Source organism: Cicer arietinum, chromosome 6 (assembly GCF_000331145.2).
Source record: "Cicer arietinum cultivar CDC Frontier isolate Library 1 chromosome 6, Cicar.CDCFrontier_v2.0, whole genome shotgun sequence".
NCBI classification, from domain to species: domain Eukaryota; kingdom Viridiplantae; phylum Streptophyta; class Magnoliopsida; order Fabales; family Fabaceae; genus Cicer; species Cicer arietinum.
Window position 1 is genome coordinate 19577564 of NC_021165.2, and position 27183 is coordinate 19604746.

The window sequence follows — 27183 nt, forward strand, 5'->3', positions numbered from 1 at the left end:
CTTGACTATCACAATTCAATTATGCAACCAATGACAACCCAAAGATTTGTGAAACATAATTTATTAACTAATTATTACCAATGTCATACGTAAAATCTTGGTAGTAGTCATACAAAACTTGCATACCAACACTCAACCATTTAAAAACTCACTAACAGGATAGCTGCTATTCTGAGGATATTCTTAAGGGGAATCAATCAGCTCAGGAAACGCAACAATTGGTTCAAGTTCTAGTTACTAGACTGGCGCAACTCGGGGCGGACAAAGTCTGCATCTGCTGGCACTGAAATGTCTACTGTGGGTCTCAGTTCAGCACAAACTTCAATGGCTCCGTGCACTGGGTCAGACATGAAGTTGCTGATGAGGTCACGGTTGATAGGAGCTCCATTGTCGACTGCCACCAAGGCCTGCTGAGTTAGAATGTAATCAAATCGGGGAGCCCATTTCCTTGAACCCAACCTTGCGGTGGTTGAGCAGTTGTCAACCATGAAGGAAACACCACGAGCATGCATGAATGGATTCAAAGAATCAACTGACTCAATCACACTCTCATTAATGATTTCGGAGTAAGAGTGGCCTTTCTTCCTCAAGATCTCAATCTGAAAATTTTGTAATGAAAATTCAAAAACAAAACAAAAGGTCAGTTCTATGTGCCAACTATACCACAAAGATAAACAATAAACATGAATACAAAGATCAGAATTTTTAAAACAAATACATGCTTTGTCATTAATGGATGATCACTATTCAGTTCATAATCTTGGGACATTGCTAGTCAATAACAAGCTTATTAATTTCTAAGTGCAACATAATTTTAAGAAACACACCTGGGCCAACATAATATATATATCAACTAACAATAAATGGGCAAAAAAATTGATAACAGAATAAGAAACACACCTGGGCCATCATCAATGCCACGAAGACACCAGCAGTAAATGGATATAAAGGGCCTAGATCACCAGCTGGTCTTGTAGAGCGAACACGTTCACCAACCTTCCACATCCGGGTCTGATCAATTTTACCCATGGGAAATGCAGCCAGACCCTCCTTCTCCTGTAAAACACAGGAATAATTTAAGTCATCCACATGAAGTCCAAATCTAAATCTAAATCTAAATGAGAAATAAATAAGCACTTACGTAAAAGCGACGGCCAGCCAAAACAACACTGCGAATCTCACTGCCACTGGCTACATCCTCATAGCATTCATACAAAATGTCCATGCAGGGATAATAGGAAGCACTGTATGCTTTCTCAAAATCTCTTTTTCCATCTTCAGATAAAGCATTGTATACAGCCAACATACCCTATCCAACAAAAAGAATAATGCTTATTCACACCTCACAAGCCCATATTCACATTTGTCAGGAAAAAATCCAAGAGACAATAATTCAGAAGATATGAGTATGAGATTGCAACCTTAGTTGAGATAGTTTTAGATATAATTCCTGTTATGGACTCAACAGTGTTCTTATAAGCCAGATCTTCACTCATCCCATTTTCAGTGTACCTCCTAAACAAGGATTCAACAATTCCATGAACCGCGCCAAGTAAAATTCCTATAACCATAAAAACAGAATTAGGCAATGCAATAAGTCTTCAACAGAAAATATCAAGGTGCTGCAAGAAGTATATCCTTACCTCTCTCCCCAAATATGTCACTCTTGTATTCTTGCTCTAATGTAGTGGCAAATGTGAAAGGAGAACCAAGGGCAATGGACCATCCCAAAGCAACATCAGTAGCCCTGCCATCCACATCCTGCATGCAACAATATTAAGCTTAGACCCAGTAAAATAAAAATTAAATTAAAAATTAACGGCAAGAACAACTTGATGAGGGGAGGAATAGAGATTAAGATAGAGGGAGGATCACCTGGTGGACTCCAAAACTTGAATTGATTCCAGCACCATTTATTGCTTTGCCTTGTACATACAGCCTCCTGACAGATGGACCCATCCCCTTGGGGCACACAGCAATTACACTGAAGTGTTTAGGAAAATCAAGTCCAATTGACTGTAAATGCCCAAGAAGAAAACCATGGGACAACCCAAGTATGCTGTTTGGCTTCATGTGAGAAAATATTTTTTCATAATTATCTGCCTGCATGATAAAGAAAAATATTACAAGGAGTTTTTGATTTGGGCCTTGGGGGGTAAAATCTGAAAAGAGTCGCAAAATATTAGAAAACTGTAAACAAAACAGCAGAGCATGACACAACAAGTCAACTTTTATAGCCAAATCAAATGGTTCCTGTGGAAAATCTAAGAAGAAATGCAAATTACAAGTTCTCAAAAAGGCAGGAAATATTTTGAACCTTTTTGCAAAAACTGTTCTGCCTCAAAAAAACATCAGTCATTCTGTGACACAAAAAAGTATTACATCTTTCTTTGCTTCATTTTTTAACATTATTTGTATCTGTATGTTTGATATTAAGTAATAAATAACAGACAGCGTCATACTTTGGGGAATGGAAGACGGACAAAATGAAAAGAAACATTAATGATAATAAAAACTTTATTAAAAAATATAAAAAAACAGAATTAATTTAAATAAATATAAATATTACTGAGTGATAGAGACAGTACCAAAATAAATCTAGAAATTTCTGGGGCGTCGATTTGAATATACTAACCTGTGCAGAATCAGAAATTAGCAGCAACACAAGATCACTGCCAGATATAGTTTCCCATATGTCACCTAGAGTTCCATTATCCTCGCTAAATCCAGCTTCCCGAGCCTCGTTAAAGGAATGAGAACCTTTCCTGAGTCCAACCTGTCATGTTAAAAGAACAATGTGTTACTATCGGAGGATTTGGAAAGAGATCCATCATTCAGATGTTCTTAACAAAATTATTTACAGCTTACTAACATATATCAATACAAGATAATAAATAAACCAAAACAAACATAATTCCATAATCACCTTAACCACAATATCAGACTTTGCTTCAGCAAGTGAGTCCCGTAGATTCTGGGCCTGAGCAGGTCCCTGGTGAATGTAGCACAAAGATATTGTATTAAAATTATTGACTGTGGCAGTATCAGAAGAATCCCTTTAAAAAAATGATTAACTCAATAAAGAATGTCTTCAAGTCATGAATTAAAGTAATCCACAAAAGTGATAAAAAGATGACTACACGTGTTGTTTAAATACAAGGATAAAGTTGGCATCTAACAGCAATAAATCTCCTCAAAAGAAAAACACTTAATACAAACATTCCATGTGCATCAGTCAAGTAACAAAACACGGAGATTCTAGTATGATACCTAACCAGTGTGGAGCTCACTAAGCCATTATATTTATTCAAATCATAAATTCTTGTGGCATAAACATTATAGTCTATTTTAGCTTCAACAAAAAATCCATCAAAACGTAACACCACACACACAAAAAAAAAATCACTTATTTGCGTTTGAATAGTAAAGTGGATTGAGATTATAAAAGTAATTACCTGTGAACCCCATCCAATGACACCAATCTGCTTAATCCCTTTGAAAGCATCAGGCAACAAATGAAACAAATCCCTTCCTCCTTTCACGATGTACTACAACAAATCAACAAAAAAAAATAAACTATTAATTTATTATTTAAAAATAATGGTCCATTTCTCAGAGTAAAGTGAAAATTTTCAGTTGACCCGAACCTCATCTTGTCCGGCGAGGTTAACCCTCTCCTTCTTGAAGATAGAAGTGTCGAAATCAAGCAAAGCCGGACGCGCAGCGGGAGGAGCCGACACCATGCGGGCGCCGAGTGCGCTACCGACGGCGATGCATCGGCGAGCCCTAACTGGCTGAGGATGTAACTTTGAAAATGAGAGATTGGTGGGAGGGAAAGTTGTGGAAGTTGTCTTCGTAAGGGTTTTGGAAGAGGAGGAGATCGCAGTTGAACATGAGGAAGTAGCGGCCGCCATTTTTTGTGAGTGAAGAGTTGAGAAAGTGAAATTTACGAAAATGCGATTTTTATAGTATAGGTAGGTTTTGACAACGCTAACATGCGCCACATTAGCACTGCACCTCGTCTGTTTTCTTATCTCCCAACATTGTTCTGTCAACCACTAATTGTTTCGTTTTTTTTTTTTTATTGTCTATTACCATATTGTTTCTAACAACTTCTTTATTTGCTTAATATTTTTTTAACTTTTACTTTTGGTTCTATATTTTTCTAACTTTATTTTGGCAATATTTTTCTAACTTTCTTTTTTTTTATTTTGGCAATATTTTTTTACTTGCTTTATTTTTGTCAATATTTTTCTAACTTTCTCGTCATTTCGTTCTTCAAAAATATTATTACGAATAAAAATAAAATATACTCATTATTTTGTTTTTTTAGGTTGGATAGCATAAAGTTAGCACCACACGTGGTTGTAAAATGTTTTGATTTTGTACAAAATTGTCAAGACAAAAAAAATGTTTTGATTTTGATACTATTGTAAATATGTAGCTACCACGACTAGGGTGATCTCACTCCACGTTTTGTTTTATCCGTAATAATAAATAAAGAAGAAAACGTGGAGGTATCAGGTCCACCTAATAAATTTGCCCAAAATCAATTTTTAAAAATGAAAGCTTTTTTTGGAAAAAAAATGTTAGCTTTTTGGGAGAAAAAGTTAGTTTTTTTTAAATGAAAAATAATGATATAAAATTATGAATCTTACAGAAATAAAAAATAATAATAATTTGATGTAAAAAAATTACGACGAGGAAAATGTACTTAGTCAAAGGTAGAAAATATTTTAAGGTTCATTTAAATAAAAGATTTAAGTTAAAATGTATTTTTTATCTCTAAGTTATAAATTTAACGATTTTTACATTTCTAATTGTAAATTGTAATTTTACTCCCTTAACTTTAATATATTTTATGAATGATTGACCTTTTGCATTTGACTTGGTCAATGCTGATATAATGTTATATATTTTTTTTTATGATTATATGGAATATACATCTTATTTATTTTTTTAATGCCAGCTCAATTATTTATTTAAAAAAGTTGTCAACTCATTATGTTTTAGTTTTTTTTTAATGTTTTCACCTTATTTTTTAAAATTTGGCTCAAATATAATTTTAATTATTTTTCTTATTCATTTTGATCCTTTATCTTTTTTTATTCTTTTGTCGTTTATCTTTTACATAATATTTATTTTAGTCCTTAAAATAATGATAAACTTATATAATTTTGTAAAAGATAAAAGACTGAAACGATTATTAAGTAAAAAATGAAAGACTAAAACAAAAGATAAAATATCAAAATGAATTAATATATATATATATATATATATATAAGTTGGTAATTTTTTTAAATAAATTAAAGTGAAAATTTAAAAAAAAATTAATAAATAATTCTATATTTTTATATGATCATAAAAAAAATATGTCATGTCAACATTGATCAAGTTAAGATCAAGGGAATCAACTATTTATAAAAACAGATTCAAATTAAAGAGCTAAAATTACCATTAAAATAGAAGATCAAAATCGTCATATTTTAAAACTTATGGGCTAAAAGTCATTTTAATCAAAAATTTAATAATTGGTCATGTGTATATATATATATATGTGTATATAACAAATAATATTTAGTGCAATCAAATTATTTTTTAAATGTTTATCAAAACTATTTTAATATATATAACCTTTAAATTGTAGAAAACATAAAAACAGTGGATAGTACGGATTTTAAACCTGAAAAAAGATTAAAACGGTTTGCCTATTAACTTAAAATATAACTATAAATTTGTAAATTTATAAATCCTAGAGATTTTTTTTCTTTGTTAAATAAACTTTGACTGAGACCTAAAGTTGTTGCTTTAATAGTTTGGTGCTTAGCCCAATCTGAGAGGTAAAGGTCATGCCTAGGGTGAACAGTGCTCACTTTCTTTTTTGTCAATGTTGGTGTAAATTTGTTTTTGTAGTGTAATATCTAGGTGGTAGTTAAATGAAAATGTTTCGTAGACACAAAATTTGACATCAATGTCTCATGTATATAGAATTTTTGAATTTTATACTTTTTTTTCTCACCAGTTAATGTTCAATTTATGTTTGTCTAAATAACACACTTAACCTAGTTATATTTGTATTTTTCATAGTGATGTTTGATACTCCATCTTTCTCGTTATAAGTATTTTATTTGAATTGTACATAAATTTTAAGAAAAAATTATTAATTATGTTGATTTTAAGAGTGAAATGAATTTCATTTACTAAAAAAATACACATATCAATTTTAGTCAGTGAAGTAGTTATATGAGTTGAAATACAATAAATAAATGTATATTAGTATAAAAAAAATAATTAATGTTGAAATTAATTTATCAATGAAACGTAAAAGTTGTGATCAATATAAAGATTAAAATTATTATTATATTTTAGTACGGGAACCAAATAACACATGCTTGAAATAAATTTTTAATTTGAAATAAATCAAATATGAATTTTTTAAAAGTGATATGCTTAAGATAAAAATAGCAAAAATATAGACTTAATTATAAATCAAATTTTGAGCTTATTTTTTGTGGGAAAACTTTTTATATTGTTGTAAAAATGTGTACAAAAGAATCAATGAAAAATATTTGTTGCTATTCCAACAAAGACTAAAAATAATTGAATGATAATTTTGTAGAAACTAAAAATGTGATTTTTTTTACATGAACTAAAAAATGAAATTTTAAAATTTTATATGAACCATAAATTTATTTAATCCTTTAATTAATTATCTTATTAAAAATTTAATTAACCTTATAATATGTATTAATTTTATCATTAATTAATTAAGACTCTAAATTAATAAGTAGTTATTTTCTTTTGCAAAGATAAATAGCTAATATAATATTATTAATATAACAATATTTATCTATGGAGTAGTATTGAAATATAAATAAGTAAAATAATAAAATATTCCAATAATGTCTCACTTGATCAACATATTTAAATAATAATATCAATATTCTTTAAGTGCAAATCAAAATTTTATTTTTTTTATATTTTTCTTTACAATTTATTTCATCTCATACATTAATAGTGAAATGACCGTAATTGTCGTCATTATTGTATAATACGACAAAATTTCGAAGACCGTCATATTTATACACTTGATAATAAAGATCAATATAGATAAATAGCATAAAAATTTCATGCCAATTTTCAAATAGATTTTGTTTTTTGAAATTATTTAAACTATTTCTTCATTAAGTGAGACGATTTCGAATCTCCATTGTCAACAATATGCATATGGCAAAATAATTATGACTTTGACGGTCACTATTGAATTTGGTGCATTCAACGATTACATACATTTATATAGTTAGAGGTAGATTTTAATTTTTTTTAACACAAAATTATTAAAATGAAGACTTGAATCTGATCTCAATCAACGATTCCCAAAAAAACTCATATTCGTCACCATTCTCCATGAAGATGCTAGAAGGCACATTAGAAATAGTATACTTGAGTTTATATTAAGTATTTGAATATACTCATAAAAAATATTAGCTGTTTATCTTCATAAAATAATTTCCCATAACAATGTGTTCATTAAAAACCTATTTAACACTAATATTATGTGGACAAATATCTTTATATAAACTAATATATTCACTAATTTAATCACTAATTGATTAAGACTCCTTTTATTTTATTTTAATGTGCTAATTAAAAACATCTAGTACGTTTAACAAAATAATTTGTTAAATAAGTGTTTAATTAAACTGTGGTTAATCTTTATTTTGATCTCTATAATAATTATGATTTTAGTATGTTTAAAAAAATAGATTTAATTTTTGTATTATTAAATTTTCCATTTTTCATCCTTCATTTAATTTTATCTATGTAAATCTAATTATGTGGCACACTAAGGTGAATTATTTTAATATTTTATGCTTATTTTAATTCAACGTGACATTTAAAATTGAATTTTTTTACCATTATATATATATATATATATATATATATATATTAAATCCAATTTTTATATACTAAATTTTGTCATACTTTTTGGGCAGGTCGCTGGTCTAGGATGCGCTGAAAACCAAACAAATTTCTCCCTAGTTGAGGTCGTTGGTCGGGGATGTGACCTCCCAAAAGAGTTTTTAATTTTTGTTTTCTCGTTTTAATGGTGATTATATGAATTTAATATATTAATAAATAATTATACTAAATAATATATTAATAAATAATATTAATAATAAATAATAATAAATAATAATAATACATTAATAAATAATAATAATAATAATTTAGTAATAATAATAATAATAAATTATTATTATTAAATGATTATAATAAATAATAATAATAAATATATTATTATTATTATTATTGTTATTGTTAAAAATAATTAAAGTTAAAAATAGTAAATTATATTATAAATTTAAAAGAAAATACATTAAAAATATTATATTAATAAAATGATTTCATTGGTTGAAAACAAGTCACGAGTATTGGTAGACGAGTTCGACGAAATCCTAGATGTGGAACTGAAGGTCATTTAGGTGGACATCAATAAGATATATTTTTTTCGTTAATTTAATGTATTTTATTTCATGTTATTAATATAATTTTTTTAATGTATTTTACTTTAAATTTATAATATAATTTACTATTTTTAATTTTAATTATTTTTAACAATAATAATAATATATTTATTTATTATTATTATTATTTATTAATGTATTATGATTATTATTTATTAATGTATTATTTAATATAATAACCATTAAAACGAGAAAAAAAATTAAAAACTCTTTTGGTAAGTTGCATTTCCGGCCAGCGACCTCCAATTGGGAAAATTTGTTTTGGTCTTCAGCTGGCTGGCCGCACCCTGGACCAGCGACCTCCTATTTGGCCAAAAAAGTAGGGCAATTTAGTATATAAATTTGGGAGTAGGGTATTTTGATTTAAAAAAAAAAAGAATATAATAGTAAAAAATATTTTAAAATTGATAAACATAATTTAAAAATACAAACTAATTTAACTTGATCGACATTAAATACATTAAAAAGAAAAAATATTTCTAATTTAGGTTTTACACAATAAGAAAAACCTAGAACTTAAATTTGAAATTAAACGCAAAACTTTTTGAATGAAATTAAACACAAACTAATCATGCAAATGTTAAGAATCAATTAAGAAGAAGAAAAATGAAAATGAGATTGGGGTACTATAGGCGAGAAAGAAGAAAGAAAGAAATGAGGTTGGTCTCGTGTGCTTTACGTGTGTGTTGTGTTTATTTTAATTTTTTGTAATGTTTTTATTTTTTATTTTTTTTTTATTTTTTTTTATTAAATGAAACGCATGTTTCAACAAGTCTTAGTCTCGTTAGCTCCACGAGCTTTATCATTTCCATGAGTTCCATCATTGTTTGAGTGAACACTATCTGCTATGGACTCATAACTGTAATTGGCTTTGTTTTCTTCCCATTCTAAATCAATTAGTACTTCATCATTGCGTGTTTGACTTCAATTCCATTGAGCTTCTTCTTCAAATACCACGTCTCTATTTACAATGATCTTTTGTACAAAGATCATACTCAACTGGAATGAATAGTCATAAAAAATTGAAGTTTGAATTGTAATTATTTTAAAATTCAATTCTTGCACTTTAATTGATGTTTGTTAAATTTGAACCAATATAACAAGTCAAATTCAAAATTGATTTATTACATCTGTTAAATTTGAACCAATATAACAAGTCAAATTCAAAATTGATTTATTACATTGGTTAAATTTGAACCTATATAACAAGTCATATTCAAAATTGTTTATTTTATCGATGAGCCAATCGATTTAAATAATTAACTTTTTAATTTTTTTTTCTTCATAACTTTCACCCTTACATATGCATCCTCATAATTTCACATATTACACTATTAAGTAGAATTTCTCATTCAACCATAAAACACAAAACTTCATACGAAGCTTTACATTTAAAAATCGATGACAACGAGTCATAATTTTTTTACAAAATCTAAATTATCAAATTTAGAGCTATATAATATTCACTAGTTAAAAAAAAAACATTATCTTCTATTAACAGTCTAAAGATATTAAAATGATACAAGTGCTTCAAGCATTTTCTATTAGTTCAAGAATCAAGTTTGCACAACGTTGTCGGACATTCATCATTTCTTCATCTTCGAATGGTTTTGATTCTCCAAATATCTGAATTATAAACGTTGAAATAACAAAGTTATATAAATCATGTGACCATAAAAATCATAAGTAATTAATTAATACTAACTTTGAAAAAATCTATCACATACCCGCATCCATGAATCAACAAGACCACTAGATACAATGTTCAACATATGTATCATAATGTAGTTACCACACTCATAACATTTAGGTTGTCTTTGACACTAAAATTGAATAATATATGTAAATTATAATGAGTAAATATTATTACCAGTTATATAAGCTGATTTAGTACCACACAGAAAGATAACTTTTGATATTTATTTTTATTCCAGATAATTTGTCCATAAGTCAATCACATGAAATATTTAATTAAAGATGTATTGAGACAACCCTCCAATTGTGATGAGATAAGATTATCCGAAACCATTATTTAAGGACGGAGATAAACATTCAACCTAAAAATAAAGCAGAATGATGAGCCAAAAAACATATACTAATTTATTTAGCAAGTAAAGTAAAGACTAAGAATTGTCTTTTACCCAACTTTAAAATACTCTAAATTATTGAATTTGGTATTTCAGATATTCACCATATACTGTTTAACAAGCTTAATTAGTTTATTTAAAAAAAAGAACAAGCTTAATTAGTTTGCGGCTTGTGCCATTAGTAGTAAAATAATTACTTTCAGTTGATCAGAAACTGAAGTACTGAATCCTATAAATTACAAAAGAGCAATCATATCTTCTAATTTTCTACAATGTATAATGAGAGAAAGAAGAAAAGAGAATAAAAAGAAATAAATAAAACATCAATGAACTCTGCTGAAAATTTTAGTACTTTATAGCAACTGTTTTTACAACAAAAATAAACAAAAGTCACTCAAAACGTTCATTTGAACGCACAGGAAATGATTATGTTAGGAAATTCATTTGATAGCATTTAGTTTAAGGTTAAGTGAATAAAACAGACACTATTTCCATTCTGTTCTTTCAAAATGCACAAACCATCACATGTCCTGTTGTACCTCATTCCAACTTAACTGTCAAATATACTCTTCTTGGCTGAAACAAACATTCTTACTCTATTACTCTAACGGAAATGCTTGTAAACACTAATCAAGGTATTGCCAATAAAACCAAGATAACATCACTTCAAATCTAATTCACCTCATATAGGCTATAATAATATATTGGCAATGCTTTGCAATTAGTATGGAGGAAGCCAAAACTGCGAACTAAAAAACAAATAGCAAAATTACGTTTGCAGTCCTTAGATTGACTTATTGCTTGAATTTATCAAATAAAAAGTATAAGTTCCCAAATTCTTGCTCATACATAAATGAGCATTCTTAGTTAGACTCAAATAAACTCAAACTGCACCATAAATAAATATTTTCCATCTTATGTACCTCCCCATTTTGCCGGATCCAACCGAAAAGCTTCCAATGCACGCTTCTGACACAAAGTCTCAGCCATATCAATGTACCTTATCAAATTATAAAAATGTATGCACAAAATCAACACATAAAAGTGAAATCAATCCATAACAAACTTCTGAAATTAAAACAAAACAAACCATAACCAGATCCACAAATTGCACATACTCATTTCCACGATAGTATCTAGCACCTGGATAACCTTCACTGTATTTATTTGTCATAACCGATCCAACCGCTTGCATCACCGACAACGACATTAGAGTGTTCTCATGCTTCCATCAGAGCATAGAGACATTAGACTTATTATTAACAGAGACAATATCACAAACACATGACATGCAGTTTTAAAGGATGATTGAAAATTGAGGTAACTACTACTACTACTCAAATTTCTCCATCACTTTCGTAGTTTTTTTAGGCATCATCACTTCTCAAATTTCACCATCACTTATGTAGAAATTTCTCCTTCAAATTTTTCCATCAATTAAAGATTAATAATAAGAATAATTAACAATGAAATAATTTTAGATTGTTGAGTAACAAACAAGAATTATTAGAAAATTACCGGAGAAAACAACAAACACTTCTCGATAGTGAAAGAAATTGACACTTCTTGGCGGAAATGCTCATTGATAGATGGAAGAGGAAGACAAAGAAAACTGGTTGCGGTGCTGAAGTAGAAAAATGTTGCGCCGAACCAACTCGTCGCCAGCGATGAAGGCTGAAAGCTGCGATTCACGATTCACGTTTTCACTGAAGGATGAAGGTTAAATGTGGAAGGATGAAAAAGTTTTCATGGGTAAGATGCGCATGTTTAATTTGTGGCTGAGTTTGATGAAGAACGAAGGTTGAAAGATGAAAAATGGGTTTGGATTCGCGGGTGACTAATTTGTGGGTTTGCAGAAACAAGGACGAAGAACATAGGATGAAGATAAAAAATGAGAGGGTTCTCGCGTGATTTCTTATTATTTAGTTAATTTAGAGAATTTTTTGTAAAAGGCTTGTTAAAATAGATCTAATAAAATTTGTAATAATAACAAATTTGCCACTGTCTTTTTTTTTTTTTTAATGTATATGTTAGAACAATTCAATTAGAACATATCTAATAAAATTTACTATAATAAAAAATTTACCACAATTTTTTTTTTGTGTAGTTTTATTTTTTTAATGTGTCTATTAGAACAATTCAATTAGAACAGATCTAACAAAGTTTACCATAATAACAAATTTGCCACCGTCTTGCTTATTACACTAGATGTATAACAACCGATCTAATATCGACGATGTAATAATGTTAAAATGCACTAGTGAAACTCAATAAATGATGATCCACATATAGTGAAGAGAGCAAGAGTTTGCTTGAAGAATTTTTTGACTTGTGATTAATTGAACAACCAGAACATTCTAGTGAATGTTCTTTCATCATGATTTTAACAAATAACTTAATAAATGACTCGATCTTGAAATGATTTCTTCTTCAAAATTGATTTTTGTCATTTTGTTGAACTGATATGAATATTTCTGAGTGCAATGAACTTATTCATTATGAGAATATTATTTCACAACAATTGAAAATGTCTCCTATATAAGAGGATAATTTTTTTGTTGAAGCAATACTTCCTATAATTTCTATTGGTGTAACATATGTTGTGTCATGCCCATCAAATATCACTGAGATATTTTATTGTAGGTATTAATGTATTGGATATTTTCTTCATGAAGATGTCATCTCGAATATGCAATAATCATTCTCTTGAATGATTGATATATTATATGATGTATTCCTTCTGAGATTATTTCATACAAATGTTATTTGAATTCTTTATTTATTTGCATGTATGTTTGAATTTATAATATATCCATTAGACATATTTCCCAAGGTATCAAATGATCATTTTGATCACTCTCCTTATTCTTTGGTTCAAAACATTTTGAACACTTGTTGCATTTGATTTTTGAGATAACTTTTGACTTGTTTGATTTTCACAGTTTCATAAACCTGTTTGGAAGATTGTCTTCTAATATCTCCACGAAATAATCCTCAGGTGCTACTTTGATTCTTTTATGATTCAGTAGATACTTATGCACTTGATGACGTGAATGACTTCTTGCTTGTCCAATTATGTGATTCATGTTCCCTAAATAAAAGTCAAGTGCAATCATCAGTAAATTATCATTCATAAAACTTCAACATTTATTTTGTAAGGTTTGTTTTCATTAAAATATATATCACAAAGGTTATTACCTCAACACATACATCTTGTACCCCTTGGATTCATCACTCATTCCCAACAATATACACTTACAACTCTTGTTTTCAAGCTTGGTTATCTTGACATCAAAAACACGTGCATAAACAATACACCCAAACACCCTTGAAATGTGCGACATAAGGCTTTTTTCTACTCCATGTTTCTTTTGGAGTTTTATCTTTGACTATCAAAATAGGGGATCTATTCAAAACATACGAAAAACATACGAGTCCAATTCACAACTTTATACACAAAAAGTTAAGAACTCTATTTCCACACAACAAAGACCTAACCATGTGCATTAATGTTCAGTTTTTTCTGTTGATTACCCCATTTTTCCTAGAGGTATATGCATTGGTTAATTGTCATTTTGTCTTAATCATTTGACAAAACTCAGTGAACTCAGTAGAAGTAAAGTATCTCCCTTTATTAGTGCACTAACATTGAATCTTTAATTCATATTCCTTATCAACCATGTTTTTAAAACACTTAAAGTGATAAAATGCTTCAGATGTTTAAGCTAAGAAACATATTCATGATTTTCTAAAGTAATCATCTATAAAGCATAAGAAATACCTATTGTTTGCTATTGGAGGAAGATGTGATTGGATCACACAAATCAACATGTACCAGCTCTAACTTTTGTGTTGCTGCTTTCCATTGACTTTTTCTTGGAATATCATCTCTATGTTGCTTCCCTTTCATACATTCTTCACACACATTTGCCATATTTGCCAAGGATGGAAGTCCTCTAACCATTTCTTTGCTACATAACATCTTCAAACCTTTCAAACTCAAATGTCCATATCTACAATGCCATATATAGGTAGGACCCTCAACCATGATTCTTAAGGAATATGACTTTGTGTAAAAAGGATAAACATTCTATTTGTTGTCATTTTAGTCTCCAAGATAAATAATTTCTTTAATGAAAAATCTTGCATGTTTTTGACTTAAACATCACAACTAAGCCATTCTATTGTAGCTGGTCAATACTCAAGAGATTGTTCTTGACATTCCCTTTTCCAACAACCTCCATCTTGAAATTATTTCCAAGCTTCACAATTTTTTTAAATTCATCATCAAGATTACTAAACCAATATCTATTTGCACACATATGACATTTATAATATTCAAATGTGGATTTTTTTTTTTGTCTTCCTCTGCCTCTATCTTCTCTAGTGTTGGATTCTTCTAAAGTCACCTTCAAGACTTGCTCTTCACCACAACTTTTGTTGAACTTCTACTGATGAACAATTTAGGAGCTTTACAACTCATCAATAGAAAACAAATCAATGTTCTTTGATTTTTCAATTGAACACAGTGTAATTGAATTTTTCAGTCAATGATCTCAAAATCTTCTTTCTCAACAATCTTTACATCATCCATTTGTTCATCATGAGTCTTCATCATGTTAGCAACAATAGTCACACCACGTGAAAAATAATCTGAAATGGATTCACCTATCTTGATTTCAAGTGTTTGAAATTATTTTCTTAATGCTGAAGAATAGATCTCTTTACTCTTTCATTTCCTTGGTATTCCTTCTTCATTTGCATAATTGTTTCCAAGATTGTTCTATCAATAGCCTGAAACATATAGTTCTTCACCTTTAGATCTTTGAGCTTTGATTCATCAAGACTCTTTTGTTGCGCATCCGTCAACATTGTTCCTATTGCTGGAATCGTAAATGTCATCTCTACAAGATTCCAATACTCTTTGGATCTCAATAAATTCCCCATCATCATGCTCCAATGATCATAATGACCATCAAAGTGAGGGATCGTTGGTTGCACAAATGATCCATCGTTCTTCTCATTCACCGTGGTTTTCGTATAATTTAATTACAATGGATTCACCTATCTTCTCATTCTTCTCATCAGAGTTTTTTTTTTATAATTTAATTACAGTCAAAATAATTTAGTTTGTTTTTTTAAGGTATGTTTATTAATTTTAAATGCCACATACTTAAAATAAACATAAAATAATAAAATTCTCTACCACAACGTCAATATATTCAATGAATAAAGTTCAATAAATGACAAAATATAGAGAATTCAATATTAGAGCATTGAAATCTAAACTTTTTTTTATAGAGAAGATTAAATTAAGAATTCACCTATATTACCGAAACTAATATAAAGATTATCCCATTAAACCGTTTATCGAAATGTGTTCTAAATTTCAATAATTTAGCATTTATCTTATATTTGTTTGATTAACACTATATTTTGAAAATATAAACTAAAAGTACTTTAATGGCAAATTAAAAGTTTTCCAAAAATCTAAAGGTGTGAGTAGGAAACGAAAAACACTTTACAAGAGTCCCTTTGTATGTTATTAAAAAAAATTATATGATTTCAAAATTAGAAGAGCAAATAAATAGACATAATTAAAGAAAAAGAAGAGTGAACGATAAGATAAACTCTTAATATCTTCATTGTATTGATAAATTCACAAGTATAACCAGTAGATGAATATACACAAATAGCAGTAGAAACCATGATGAATGTAGCTGATACATGTACAAACAATCATAGTATAATTTGAATTACAAAGTTTAGGTAACATAAGCATTAAGTTTGGCACTTAAGCAGTAGGGTAAGATGCTTGCATTGCAATTCCACAAAGTCCTTCAGCAGCATCGACTCCCCTTTGCATCCTAATGTAACCTTGTTCACCCCAATCAGTGCCCCATGAGTTCTTAACCAACCAATACTTGGTTCCATCATTACTCACACCATAACCCACAGCAGTGACTCCATGATCCAACTCAGTTCCACATGAACCTGTAAAGACACCACTTTTGTAAAATTGAAAGTCAGACCCACTAGCATCAATGGCTACAGAAATTGGTTGATTTGCCACAGCTTTTTGTAATGCTTGCTCATTGTTTGCAGGGACATCTTCATAACCAGTAATGGTAGCTGCATGGACGGATGCTTCATTTGCGTAGCATGTTCCATCAACACCTTGATAAGGGTATTGAGCTTCAGTGTCGAGTCCATGATTTTGAATGATGAATTTGAAAGCATCATCCATAAGACCACCCTCACAACCTTGGTCCACACCTTTTGTGTCACAATCAACAAGTTCTTGTTCTGATAAAGAGATCAACTTTCCAGTACTCAACTTATGAATTCCTTCAGTTGCTGCAACAGCAGAAAACGCCCAACAACATCCTACAAAAAGTAAATTAAAATGTAGTAGAGTTAGATGACAATTCAATGTTTGATGAGAATAGAATTGAATGCATTACTTATTAGAGACACTTACCACATTGGCCTTGGTTCTTCACAGGTGTCACTGCTCCTTTCTTCCTCCAATCAACTGTGGATGGAACTGCAGTTACATTTTGGTACTTAAAAGTAGTTGTCCTTATGATTGAGGAGCACATATGCCCCTTGAATTTGTTTCTAGATGATATAAACTCCTCATTAGTAAGGTCCGCATATTGATTAATGCCTAGCTTGTATGGTTTGTTATTCCCAGCATTGTTGAAAGCTTGAATGTAATTAATGTTTTGTGTGAATATCTTGGAACGTTTATCCTTTTCTTGAGAATCCTTATAGACTTTGGCATAGTGACGCATCCATTGCTCATGGCTCTCATACATAGAGTCATCTTGGAGAGTGCGAGATGTGACTTGAACTGCCAACAATCCCAAACACAAAAGCAAAGCCAATGAAATATGATATATTAATTGATTATTGGCAGCCATGTAGATAGTGATCAAGTGTCACAATAATGAGAACAAATAAATGTTTTCAGGTTGATGAATTAATAACCAGTTATGTGAGAAAGGTGTGTGGTGCTTGTTCTCCAGATTTGTTGCTTTATTTATAGGCAAATGAATGATGAATTGAATATTAACATTCTTGTAGTTTAAAATTGGAAGCTTAAAACAAATTTATCTTCTATACGTACTCGGGACGATTATGTGAATGAGACCCCTGTGTTTCTATCAAGGAGGCTTAGTTACAAGGCGTTAAAATACTAATCCCATGGACGCTTTGTGCGGTGTAAAGTTTTGGAATAATCAACTCTATGTCTTTCATTAAAACAACGTCATACTTTACTCACATTTTGGTTTGATTTTTAAAGTCTCTTTTCGTTAAAGATACAAAATTAAAAATTGAAAATAATACATTTTTAATTTTTAATTTTTAAAAGTTAAAATATAATTTTATATACACTTTTTAATATAATATTTTTATCTTTAAATGAATACTTGTTAACATTTAAAAAGATAAAACTTTATGTGCTTGCAAATTGTTAATTAGCGCAGGATCAAATGAAAATTTCTCCAAATTCAATGATCGATCCCTACATTATTAGTAAAATATCTTCATGTTATTTATATTTACGGCTTTAGTTCTTATTGTAATTAATTTTGTTAATTTAATTAAAAAAAAGTAACTGTACTTCCTAAACTGTCTTTCATAGAACTTTGTTCAATAATAATGAAAAAGTAATTGAAAACTATTATTATTTTATAAATGACATTATTTTTTTATAAATTTATCTATACATGTGATCTCTAAATAGAAGTATTTTTTATTTTAATTTCAAAAGTGATAGTATTTATTTATTTCTTTCGAGAAAGATGTATATATAATATAACATTTACTGAGAATGAATGTCCATTCGACGATAAGAGAGACCTAAATAATATTTCCTAACTTTTTTTTAACCGTTGTTTTTAAAACAAATGTTGTTGCTATTTATTTGTGGTTTTTAAAATTTAACACAATATTAATTACTGACTTTTCAATAAAACCTTAATTATTTATCATATGAGATAAATAAGTTATATATAAGTTTATGTTTTAATTGTAATTTTAGTTCTCTTATTTTCCTCAATTTACAAATTTAACATTCCTATTTTTAAGTTTGATAGGTTTAGTCTTTTTTAAATTTTCTTACAAAAAGAAAATAGTAATTTGACATATTTAAAATGATGCGACATACAATATCATGACTTTTAAGTTATAAAAATGAATAATCTTTTAAGTTGAAAGTGAAATATTTTAGATGATTTTAGCAATTTCATAAGTATTAATAATTAAACATGATGATATTATATGACACATCTTTTAAAATATTCCACATCACTATTTTTAATTAAAAAATCTTAGAGATGAACCAAAACTGTTAAATTTTAAATTAAGAAAATCAATTTTGTGAATTGATAAAAATAAAAAGACAAAAATTGCAATTAAACTATATATATTTTTTTGTTTGTTTTAACCTCTAATTCTAATGAGAATATAGTAGATAATTACAAAGGTATTTATTTCTTTAGAATAAAATATAAATAAAAATGATATCTAAAAAGTCTAAATTTTAGATTAAATACATCAATTTTTTTAAGATAAAAATATATCTATAGTCATTTAAGTTTAATTCAATTCTGATTTAGGTTTTTTAAGTTTATTTTATCTCTATTTGATCCTTAAAATTACATTATATTTTTACCGCTAGTCTTTTATCTCAATTTCGATAACAATTAATTCAACTGAAAGCTTATTATGATAATTTGAAACTTTACTAAATGCTACAACAATATATCTCTCATAATAATTATTCAAAAAATATTCATCATATCTTATTAATGGTATATATATATATATATATATTATTTTCTCTACAAGTTTTTAAACCCAAATATAGTCTTAAAAACAAGATAATAAATGTGTATTCACATAATCAATGTCTAACTTTTTTTACATGCAAAGTAGCTTAAACAATCAACTTGTTGCGATGTTTCAATTAGATCTTAATATTAAGACATTAATTCAAAAAAAAAAATTCAAACTTAAAAGACTGCATGGTGCAAAAGAATATATCTTAAATGATTGAATTGAGAAAAAATAAACTTAAATGATCTAATCGAAAATTAAGATAAACTTAAAAAATTAAAAATGTATTTTTGCCATTTTTTAGATATTTAATATTTAATTATTAAATATATTTTATTGCACATTGTTCAAAAAAATTCAAATTCAAATCTTAACTGGACCAACTTTTAACTAAATTCTCCTTATATCTCAAGAGAATTATAAATTACTAATACTTATTTATCCGAGAAACCAAAAAGTAAAATAAAAAATACTTTATTGCAAAGGTCCAAGTATAGACATAAAAATTATAGACATGAATTTGTGTATTGTAGACAACATTGAGAATCGTGTTAGCCCCATTGAAAAGTTGAGGACAACAAGAAAAATTAATCAAGACAAATAAATTTTCATTGACATTAAGAAAAAAGGTGTGTGAATCTGATTGGGTATGTTCACTTACAGAGTTCAATGTGTCTATCAGTTGTAGACAATAGTTATAATTTTAATGCAAATTGAATCCAAAATTGACTTTTGTATAACTCAGCTAAAAATTGCTTATTCAAGCATGGTGTGCTTTACACTTTGCAGACGTGGAAGAGACAGAAAAGCAAATTGTGGACAATAATAAAACCAATTGAGAGATCACAAGAGATCTTAATTGCTGCTAATGCTGTTCTATATTATTTTTACCGTTGATTTTAATAACAAATAATGGATTATGTACCTCTTAGACTTTTCTCTCATTAATTAATAAGATTCCCTTCAAAATTTGCTAAAATCAGCATTTGTCATTATTCAATACACTCAAGATTTCTATTGCTCTGTATCACTGTTGAAAAGATTTTCAGCTAAAAAAATCCATTGTGCTAATTTTGTGATTTGTTGTCTTTTTTTCTTTTCCCACTACTACCAAAATAAAGTCCTCAACTTGTATTCTAAATCTTAACCTGGATTGTATAAGTAACTACAAAATAATAAATAATATTAATGACCAAGAATTTGCAGTTAAAATAGTACTCGCTAGGGGTTTAATAATGAGAAGAAGAAAAATCATATATTTATTGAACTCAAATATATAAATGTCAACTATTCTATCAATGTTTACTGTTAATATTCAAAATATATCCTTAAATTAATTTCTTAATGTTAATGAAGAGACAATTACCATAATCACAAGTAAGTTAGTAAATGTGTTTCGTTTTTTACATAAAATCTAAAAATTAAATGTAATTAATTATATTTTTAGTAAGTGTGAAAATAGTTTTTTTATTTTTATTTTATAATTATATCAAAATGAAGATACTTACTTATAATAGAAAAAAATAAAGAAAAATTTATATGATTTTTGTATGTATACTCCCCCAGGATTTATAGTAGATTGTGTGACGATTTGATTGAACTAAACTTAACAAGAAATATTGATGTTTGATTCTATATGATTCTAGAATGGATAAAATATATATATATAAAAAGTATGGATAAAATATTGAAATCCAACAAAAATTTCAACAGTGTACAGTACTGAAACCACACCTTATATCTCTTTGGTACAAGAACTTCTCCAATATAAAAAGGTGGTTATTATACTATTCCACAATCCCTTCAATTCCTTAACCATCATCATCTATGTCACTTCTTCACTGACTGTACATCTGAATCTGTTACAGATTTTCACCACTTTCACTATAACGAACACTACAAAATACTAACTGTGACAGAGAACAAATACCTCCTAATTTGTTTCAAAAGTTGTTTCTTGTGTATATATTTATTTATTTGGTAATGGAAATGGAAGATTTTGATTGGAGTTATGATATACTTGGAGATGGTTTTCAAGTAAACAATGAAGTATTTGGAAGTGGGTATGGTTCATCTTTCTCTTTGGTTTTGGATAGGGAGAGAGATGAGCTTGTGGAAGCACCTGCTAAAATGGAGAAAAAGGGTGTGTCTAATGAGAGAAGCATTGAAGCTTTGAAGAACCATAGTGAAGCAGAGAGAAGGAGACGAGCTAGGATTAATGCACATCTTGATACACTTCGCAGTGTGATTCCAGGTGCTTTGAAGGTTAGTTCAATATAATGTTTTTTCATTGTCATTTTTTAAAACCATTGAGAAAAGTAATTAAATGATCTAAGCTAGTAATTTGTTTGATTAGGGTGACTAAAAGAATGGTAGATCAAACTTCAAAGGGTGTATCAATATCATGATATTTACTCATATGTAAGTGGATCCATTAATTAGTAAAGCCATTTAGGGTATTGAATTGTTTTCATTGTCAAGGACACAATTTTAGTTATATTTTCTTAAAAATGGATGATTGAAATTTGATATTAATTATCCAACCTTGTTATGCATATAGTTTGAATTATAAGGCACAACTTTTCTTACGAGTTGAGTTGGACACAACTCAATCATATAAAACTTATTTGTAAGGTGAGAGATATCTTCTATTTTATTAACATTTTGTCAAGCCACATCTCATCTAATACAATATTTTAAAAATCGGACCAGAAGTCAAACCGTTTAGACCTCTGAGTCATAATTAAACTGAACTACACTCGAATCGCTCAATAAATAAATTAAAAAATAAAATAAAAATGAATGAAATATATTAAAATATCCAAAATCCTTAAATTTAATAACAAATACATTAAAATCTACGACAAAGACAACTCTTCGTAATATAAATTCAAGTGGAATAAGAGTTTTTTTCTTGTTAAAGTTAAACTTAAAAATATTATTTTCTTTATTTTAAAAAATCAGAGAGTTTTTCAAAACCGGGTCAGTTCAGAGATTTGCCCGGTCTAATCTGGTTCAATTTGATTTTTCCAAATTTTACTGATCACCGATTTTTGTGTCCTAACCAAATTGAACATTGGTCTGGATCCCAGTTGAACCAGACGAACTAATTGGTATGAATCGGTTTTTAAAACATTGATTAAATGTGGTACTCTTAACACACCTCCTTACACTCTTAGACATTAGTGCGTGATCCAAGTGACTACTATAAAGGGGTGACCTCGTAGTACTAGTAGATAGCTTAATAAATCTTGAATAGACTTTGATAATTTCAACAATATAAAATCAGTTTATAAAGGAGAAATGCCTTCCACATGCAAACATGTTTGTAAGCCATAGTCATATTTTATTAAATGTGAGCCTTAAATCATTCATTCATCACTTAAAATCTGATTATTATTAATATTTCCTTGTTATGATTATGATCACAGATGGACAAAGCATCATTACTTGGTGAGGTAATTCTACATTTGAAAGAGCTAAAAAGGAATGCAGCACAAGCATGTGAAGGTTTAATAATACCAAAGGACAATGATGAAATAAGTGTTGAAGAACAAGAAGGTGGAATATATGGTTTTCCTTTTTCAATTAGAGCATCACTATGTTGTGAATATCAACCAGGGTTATTGTCTAATATAAGACAGGCACTAGAATCTCTTCATCTCATGATCATGAAGGCAGATATTGCAACTTTTGGAGGAAGGATGAAGAATGTCTTTGTGGTAATTAGTTGTGAGGAACAGAACTTGGATGTTGCTGAATACAGACAGTTTCTTGCTGGATCTGTTCATCAAGCTCTTAAGTCTGTACTCAATAGATTTTCTGTTTCACAAGACATGTTAGGAGCTAGAAAAAGGAGGAGGATTTCTATATTTAGTTCTTCATCTTTAGAAGATTTCTTATAAGCTTAATTCTCAAGTAATTTAAATCTCTATATATCACTACCATGTTTAAATGTGATGAGAAAGTAGAGAGAGTGTATTAGTAATTTCTTGTACCATGTATACATGTTCTAAAGGTTGTTCTTCCAATCTCTCAAATTTGGTTATGTAACCTTTTTTTTAAGATGAATCACGTGAAAACATAAGGGGCATTTTATCCGGGTAGTACAAATATTTAGGTGGTTTGACTTTGACAAATTGGTTTATAGACAAAATGGAATTTCTATGATTTAGTACTGGTTTACATAAGAGTATGTTTTGTTATAAATTCTGTTCCCTTGAGCAATATTAATCAAACCATTGTCACGTGTTTTTAAAATCGTCCTTAATTTGACTAATTCTATACTTTTTCTTTGGTGCTTCGGTGGAACAACACATAGTATGATTTATGTAGATTAATATTAAAAAATTATTTAAAATTTTAATAATAATTGTAGATATTTTACAGAAATAAAAATTTATAAATTTCTTTGATTCATATTGATTTAACGAATATAGAATTGTAGAGCACATTTGTTTTTTCTAATTTTTACCAAACAAACATCAGTTGAATCACTTTATTAGTCATAAAAATCAAGAGTATCATAAACTTCTACTATTCTACTTCTTTTAATTGATCACAAACCACAAGAAATATTTACCCAATCTAAAATTAAAGAATGTGTGAAATTTTTACTGCAGGAAATTTTGGTAAAGTTGAATCATATATACATAAAAAATAAATTAGATAAAAAACATATTAAAGAGATTTGCAGATATCTAATTTTATTTGAAACTCCACGTGGCAGTATATTATTGCACAATGAGATTTAGGAGTAAGATGTGTTTATGGTTGGCAATGTTTGTAGCAAGTTTGACACACCATTACCATGGCTCTCTCGTCACCACTTCAGAACCTCTCTTCATTAATCTCTGCTCACGGAATCGCCACCGCAACAGCGAAGGCACCATCACGGCATCAGTATGCGGTTCACGCGGCGGCATCCGACACAGCCACGACCGTTGAAGTTGGCAGTTATGAAGAAGGGAAATTGGTGCGACCAAAATGGACTGGAGAAACCCCTCTGTCTCGCATGGTTCGAGCTCTCATATCTTTCAAACCCTTATACTCTATCCTCAAACTTGGTGCTAGACAGGTTTTAATAAGGTTCACAATTACCTCAACACTTCAGATTTTGCAATAACTACTTTTATAATATTCTAACAACTAGTTTCAAAATTATGTTGATTGTGTTTTTTTTAATGTGAAAATGCACAGTACAGCTGAGAAAAACAACATTCCTTGGAGGGAAATGACAAAAGAGATTTTGGAATCACAAGTTTATAAGGAAATGGATACCATTCAAAACCACTCTTTAGTATATCCAGATTGTAATTTTATCTTACTTTTTGTTTTGGTGTTTCTGTTCTACTGTTTTCCTTTTTTTACCTGCATGTTTCAATTTTATTGATGGAGAGACTTCTTGATTTACTTTACAGATTATTTGAATCCATTCCATGCATATGATGAGGGGAATCTTACATGGTTGGTAAGTGAATAGATGGTTTGATTTGGTCATTCTTAATTCTATTTGCTGTCATGAGTTGAAATTTATTATCTGTGATTTTTTTTCTTCTGGAAAGTTAACAAGGCAGATTTTTGTCAAAGGTTATATACATTATACTTGTAAAATTGTGTCTGTTATCCATTCAACATATAACTATTTGAATTTATTTATTTCAGATTACCTTAACAAAGTTATATACATTATACTTGTAAAAATGTGTCTTCTCACTTGTCATCCATTCAAGATATACTTACTTGAATTTGTTTATTTCAGGTTACTCACTTGTGAAATTGTTTAGGAAAGTTTATAGAAACAACTTATGACATGTCTATAAGTTGTGTTCAACTTATTTTCATAAGTTCTTCATGGTAGTTTACGAAAACAACTTATAGATTATACGAAATTAGTTTGACTTTATTTTATCTTTTTGTTATAGAAATAGCTTATACTTAGTATTTATATGATAAACACTATTAAGTTATTTATTCAATCAAGGTTATAGTTGATAACAGTCAAAAAAATGTTTAGACTTGAATTTGACCTTTTGCCCTTGCAATATGCTTTAGTTTAATCTTGTGTAGAGTAGTGTCTATTCATGCACATTTACTAAATTGTGATATTTTCCAATGTAACATGTGGTTTTTTCTTTCTTTTGTTCTTTAGCGACCATTTGAATCTTAGGTGCATTGTTGACTTGCACTTTAGTGATATCATAGTAGTAAGATCTGTATTATATGATGATAGGCAGCAGCAGAAGCAGAGGCGGCTACTAAGTCAATGGTAAGACGAGCAATTCCCAACGCTTCTTCCATCGATGAAGCAACTCAAATACTGCGTGGCAATTGGCTTCAAGCAATTGAACAACACCATCTACAACATTCACAAACATCCATGATTAGCGACATTCTAGACATTGGATGCTCAGTGGGAGTAAGCTCAAGATGTCTGGCAGACAAGTTCCCTACGGCGAATGTCACCGTGAGTTTATTATAGATGAAATTTCTTTTTCAACACCATGTAATGTAATGATGGAGATAGCATAAGAGAATCAGCAACACAAAATTATTCCTGGTCAACTTCAATTTATCAAGAATAAAAAAGCCTTATGCATGGACATGCTTTAATATGATTGAAATGTTTGTTCCAGGGGCTAGATCTGTCACCGTATTTTCTAGCTGTGGCTCAACATAAGGAAAAGAGAGGAGCGCCTAGAAAAAATCCTATAAAATGGATACATGCAAATGGGGAAGACACAGGCTTGCCTTCTAAATCATTTGATCTTGTGTCTATTGCGTATGTGGTATGCCTTTTTCTCTCTGTATTTAGTCCTTAAAATTCATAGAATGGCTCTGTACTTTTTTCTTTCTATATATACAGTTTATTATATTCTACTCAACGAAAAATTAAAGCACTGTTATGAAAATATTTGACAAGATATTCATTGGATTTTATTTTCTTGATTTCTCAATTTTATGCAGTTTCATGAATGTCCAGCCAGAGCTATAGTGAATGTAGTAAAGGAAGCATTTCGTCTCCTTCGACCTGGAGGCACCCTAGCTATGACAGATAATTCGGTATATAAAATCTTGATCATGTTCTTTTTTTAACAAAAAAATTGTGTTCCTATCACAAACACTCATATTTTTTTTCCTTCTGCAGCCAAAGTCGAAGGTCCTACAGGTATTTTCCATCTTTTGTTCTTGATGATATTTTCTTTTTTATTGTGATTAACTGTAAGTAAGTATTTATTTTTTTCTTCATGTGTTGTAGGAGTTGTCTCCAGTCCTGTTTACATTGATGAAGAGTACAGAACCTTTTCTTGATGAGTACTACTTGACTGATATGGATGAAACACTGATGGAAGCTGGTTTTGTGAACATAACATCAATTCTTACTAACCCCAGACACGTCACATTAACAGCTACTGTGCCTCAATAAAACATCTTGGGATGTTTTGTTTTCTTTAAATTTTTTTGGAACATAAACATCTATTGTTGTTTACTTTAAACAAGAATGAAAGTCCTTGGTTTATGCAGTTATTATTGTGTTGTAAAGGAGAACTATATGAAACTGGTAGATTAAATCGTGTATCAATGGTTCGCAAAACAAGGCTTATCTTACCTTTTACTTATTAGGTCTTTTATTTCGTTGCCTTAAATGGTATATGATCAAGAGTAGGAAATTAGGAAAAAATGTTTTAGAAGGAAAAGCCAACGTAGATAACAAGACAATA

General features: G+C 29.1%; 4 protein-coding genes across 4 annotated transcripts; 2 read left to right on the forward strand and 2 right to left on the reverse strand.

The window, feature by feature from the left end:
* Positions 1–45: 45 nt before the first annotated feature.
* Positions 46–4008, reverse strand: LOC101511903 (ketol-acid reductoisomerase, chloroplastic). Its single transcript, XM_004505444.4, has 10 exons — positions 3648–4008; positions 3456–3548; positions 2927–2992; positions 2636–2776; positions 1876–2103; positions 1644–1761; positions 1422–1561; positions 1142–1309; positions 901–1056; positions 46–599 (listed from the first exon to the last, which is right to left on the reverse strand). The coding sequence occupies exons 1-10, from the start codon at positions 3912–3914 to the stop codon at positions 231–233; spliced, it is 1746 nt and encodes a 581-aa protein (XP_004505501.1). The 5' UTR covers positions 3915–4008; the 3' UTR covers positions 46–230.
* Positions 4009–16241: 12233 nt separating this feature from the next.
* On the reverse strand, positions 16242–17633 carry LOC101512230 (senescence-specific cysteine protease SAG39-like). Its single transcript, XM_004505445.4, has 2 exons — positions 17097–17633; positions 16242–17002 (listed from the first exon to the last, which is right to left on the reverse strand). Exons 1-2 carry the CDS (start codon positions 17539–17541, stop codon positions 16410–16412), a joined length of 1038 nt encoding a protein of 345 aa, XP_004505502.1. The 5' UTR covers positions 17542–17633; the 3' UTR covers positions 16242–16409.
* A 3628-nt stretch (positions 17634–21261) lies between these two features.
* On the forward strand, positions 21262–23529 carry LOC101512557 (transcription factor bHLH30-like). The gene is made up of 2 exons (XM_004505446.4): positions 21262–21727; positions 22894–23529. The coding sequence occupies exons 1-2, from the start codon at positions 21446–21448 to the stop codon at positions 23365–23367; spliced, it is 756 nt and encodes a 251-aa protein (XP_004505503.1). The 5' UTR covers positions 21262–21445; the 3' UTR covers positions 23368–23529.
* Positions 23530–24239: 710 nt separating this feature from the next.
* LOC101513404 (uncharacterized) lies at positions 24240–27077 on the forward strand. The gene is made up of 8 exons (XM_004505449.4): positions 24240–24550; positions 24662–24774; positions 24883–24932; positions 25695–25928; positions 26098–26250; positions 26429–26524; positions 26610–26630; positions 26721–27077. The coding sequence occupies exons 1-8, from the start codon at positions 24273–24275 to the stop codon at positions 26886–26888; spliced, it is 1113 nt and encodes a 370-aa protein (XP_004505506.1). The 5' UTR covers positions 24240–24272; the 3' UTR covers positions 26889–27077.
* Positions 27078–27183: the final 106 nt, after the last annotated feature.

Coding starts and splice junctions, on each gene's coding strand:
- LOC101512557 (XM_004505446.4), top strand. CDS start 21,446: ATGGAAATGGAAGATTTTGATTGGAGTTATGATATACTTGGAGATGGT. Junction 21,728..22,893: donor TGATTCCAGGTGCTTTGAAG/GTTAGTTCAATA, acceptor TTATGATCACAG/ATGGACAAAGCATCATTACT.
- LOC101513404 (XM_004505449.4), top strand. CDS start 24,273: ATGGCTCTCTCGTCACCACTTCAGAACCTCTCTTCATTAATCTCTGCT. Junction 24,551..24,661: donor GCTAGACAGGTTTTAATAAG/GTTCACAATTAC, acceptor GAAAATGCACAG/TACAGCTGAGAAAAACAACA. Junction 26,525..26,609: donor TAGCTATGACAGATAATTCG/GTATATAAAATC, acceptor TTCCTTCTGCAG/CCAAAGTCGAAGGTCCTACA.
- LOC101511903 (XM_004505444.4), bottom strand. CDS start 3,914: ATGGCGGCCGCTACTTCCTCATGTTCAACTGCGATCTCCTCCTCTTCC. Junction 2,993..3,455: donor TCATTGGATGGGGTTCACAG/GTAATTACTTTT, acceptor TACATTCACCAG/GGACCTGCTCAGGCCCAGAA. Junction 1,562..1,643: donor TGACATATTTGGGGAGAGAG/GTAAGGATATAC, acceptor TTATGGTTATAG/GAATTTTACTTGGCGCGGTT.
- LOC101512230 (XM_004505445.4), bottom strand. CDS start 17,541: ATGGCTGCCAATAATCAATTAATATATCATATTTCATTGGCTTTGCTT. Junction 17,003..17,096: donor GAAGAACCAAGGCCAATGTG/GTAAGTGTCTCT, acceptor TACTTTTTGTAG/GATGTTGTTGGGCGTTTTCT.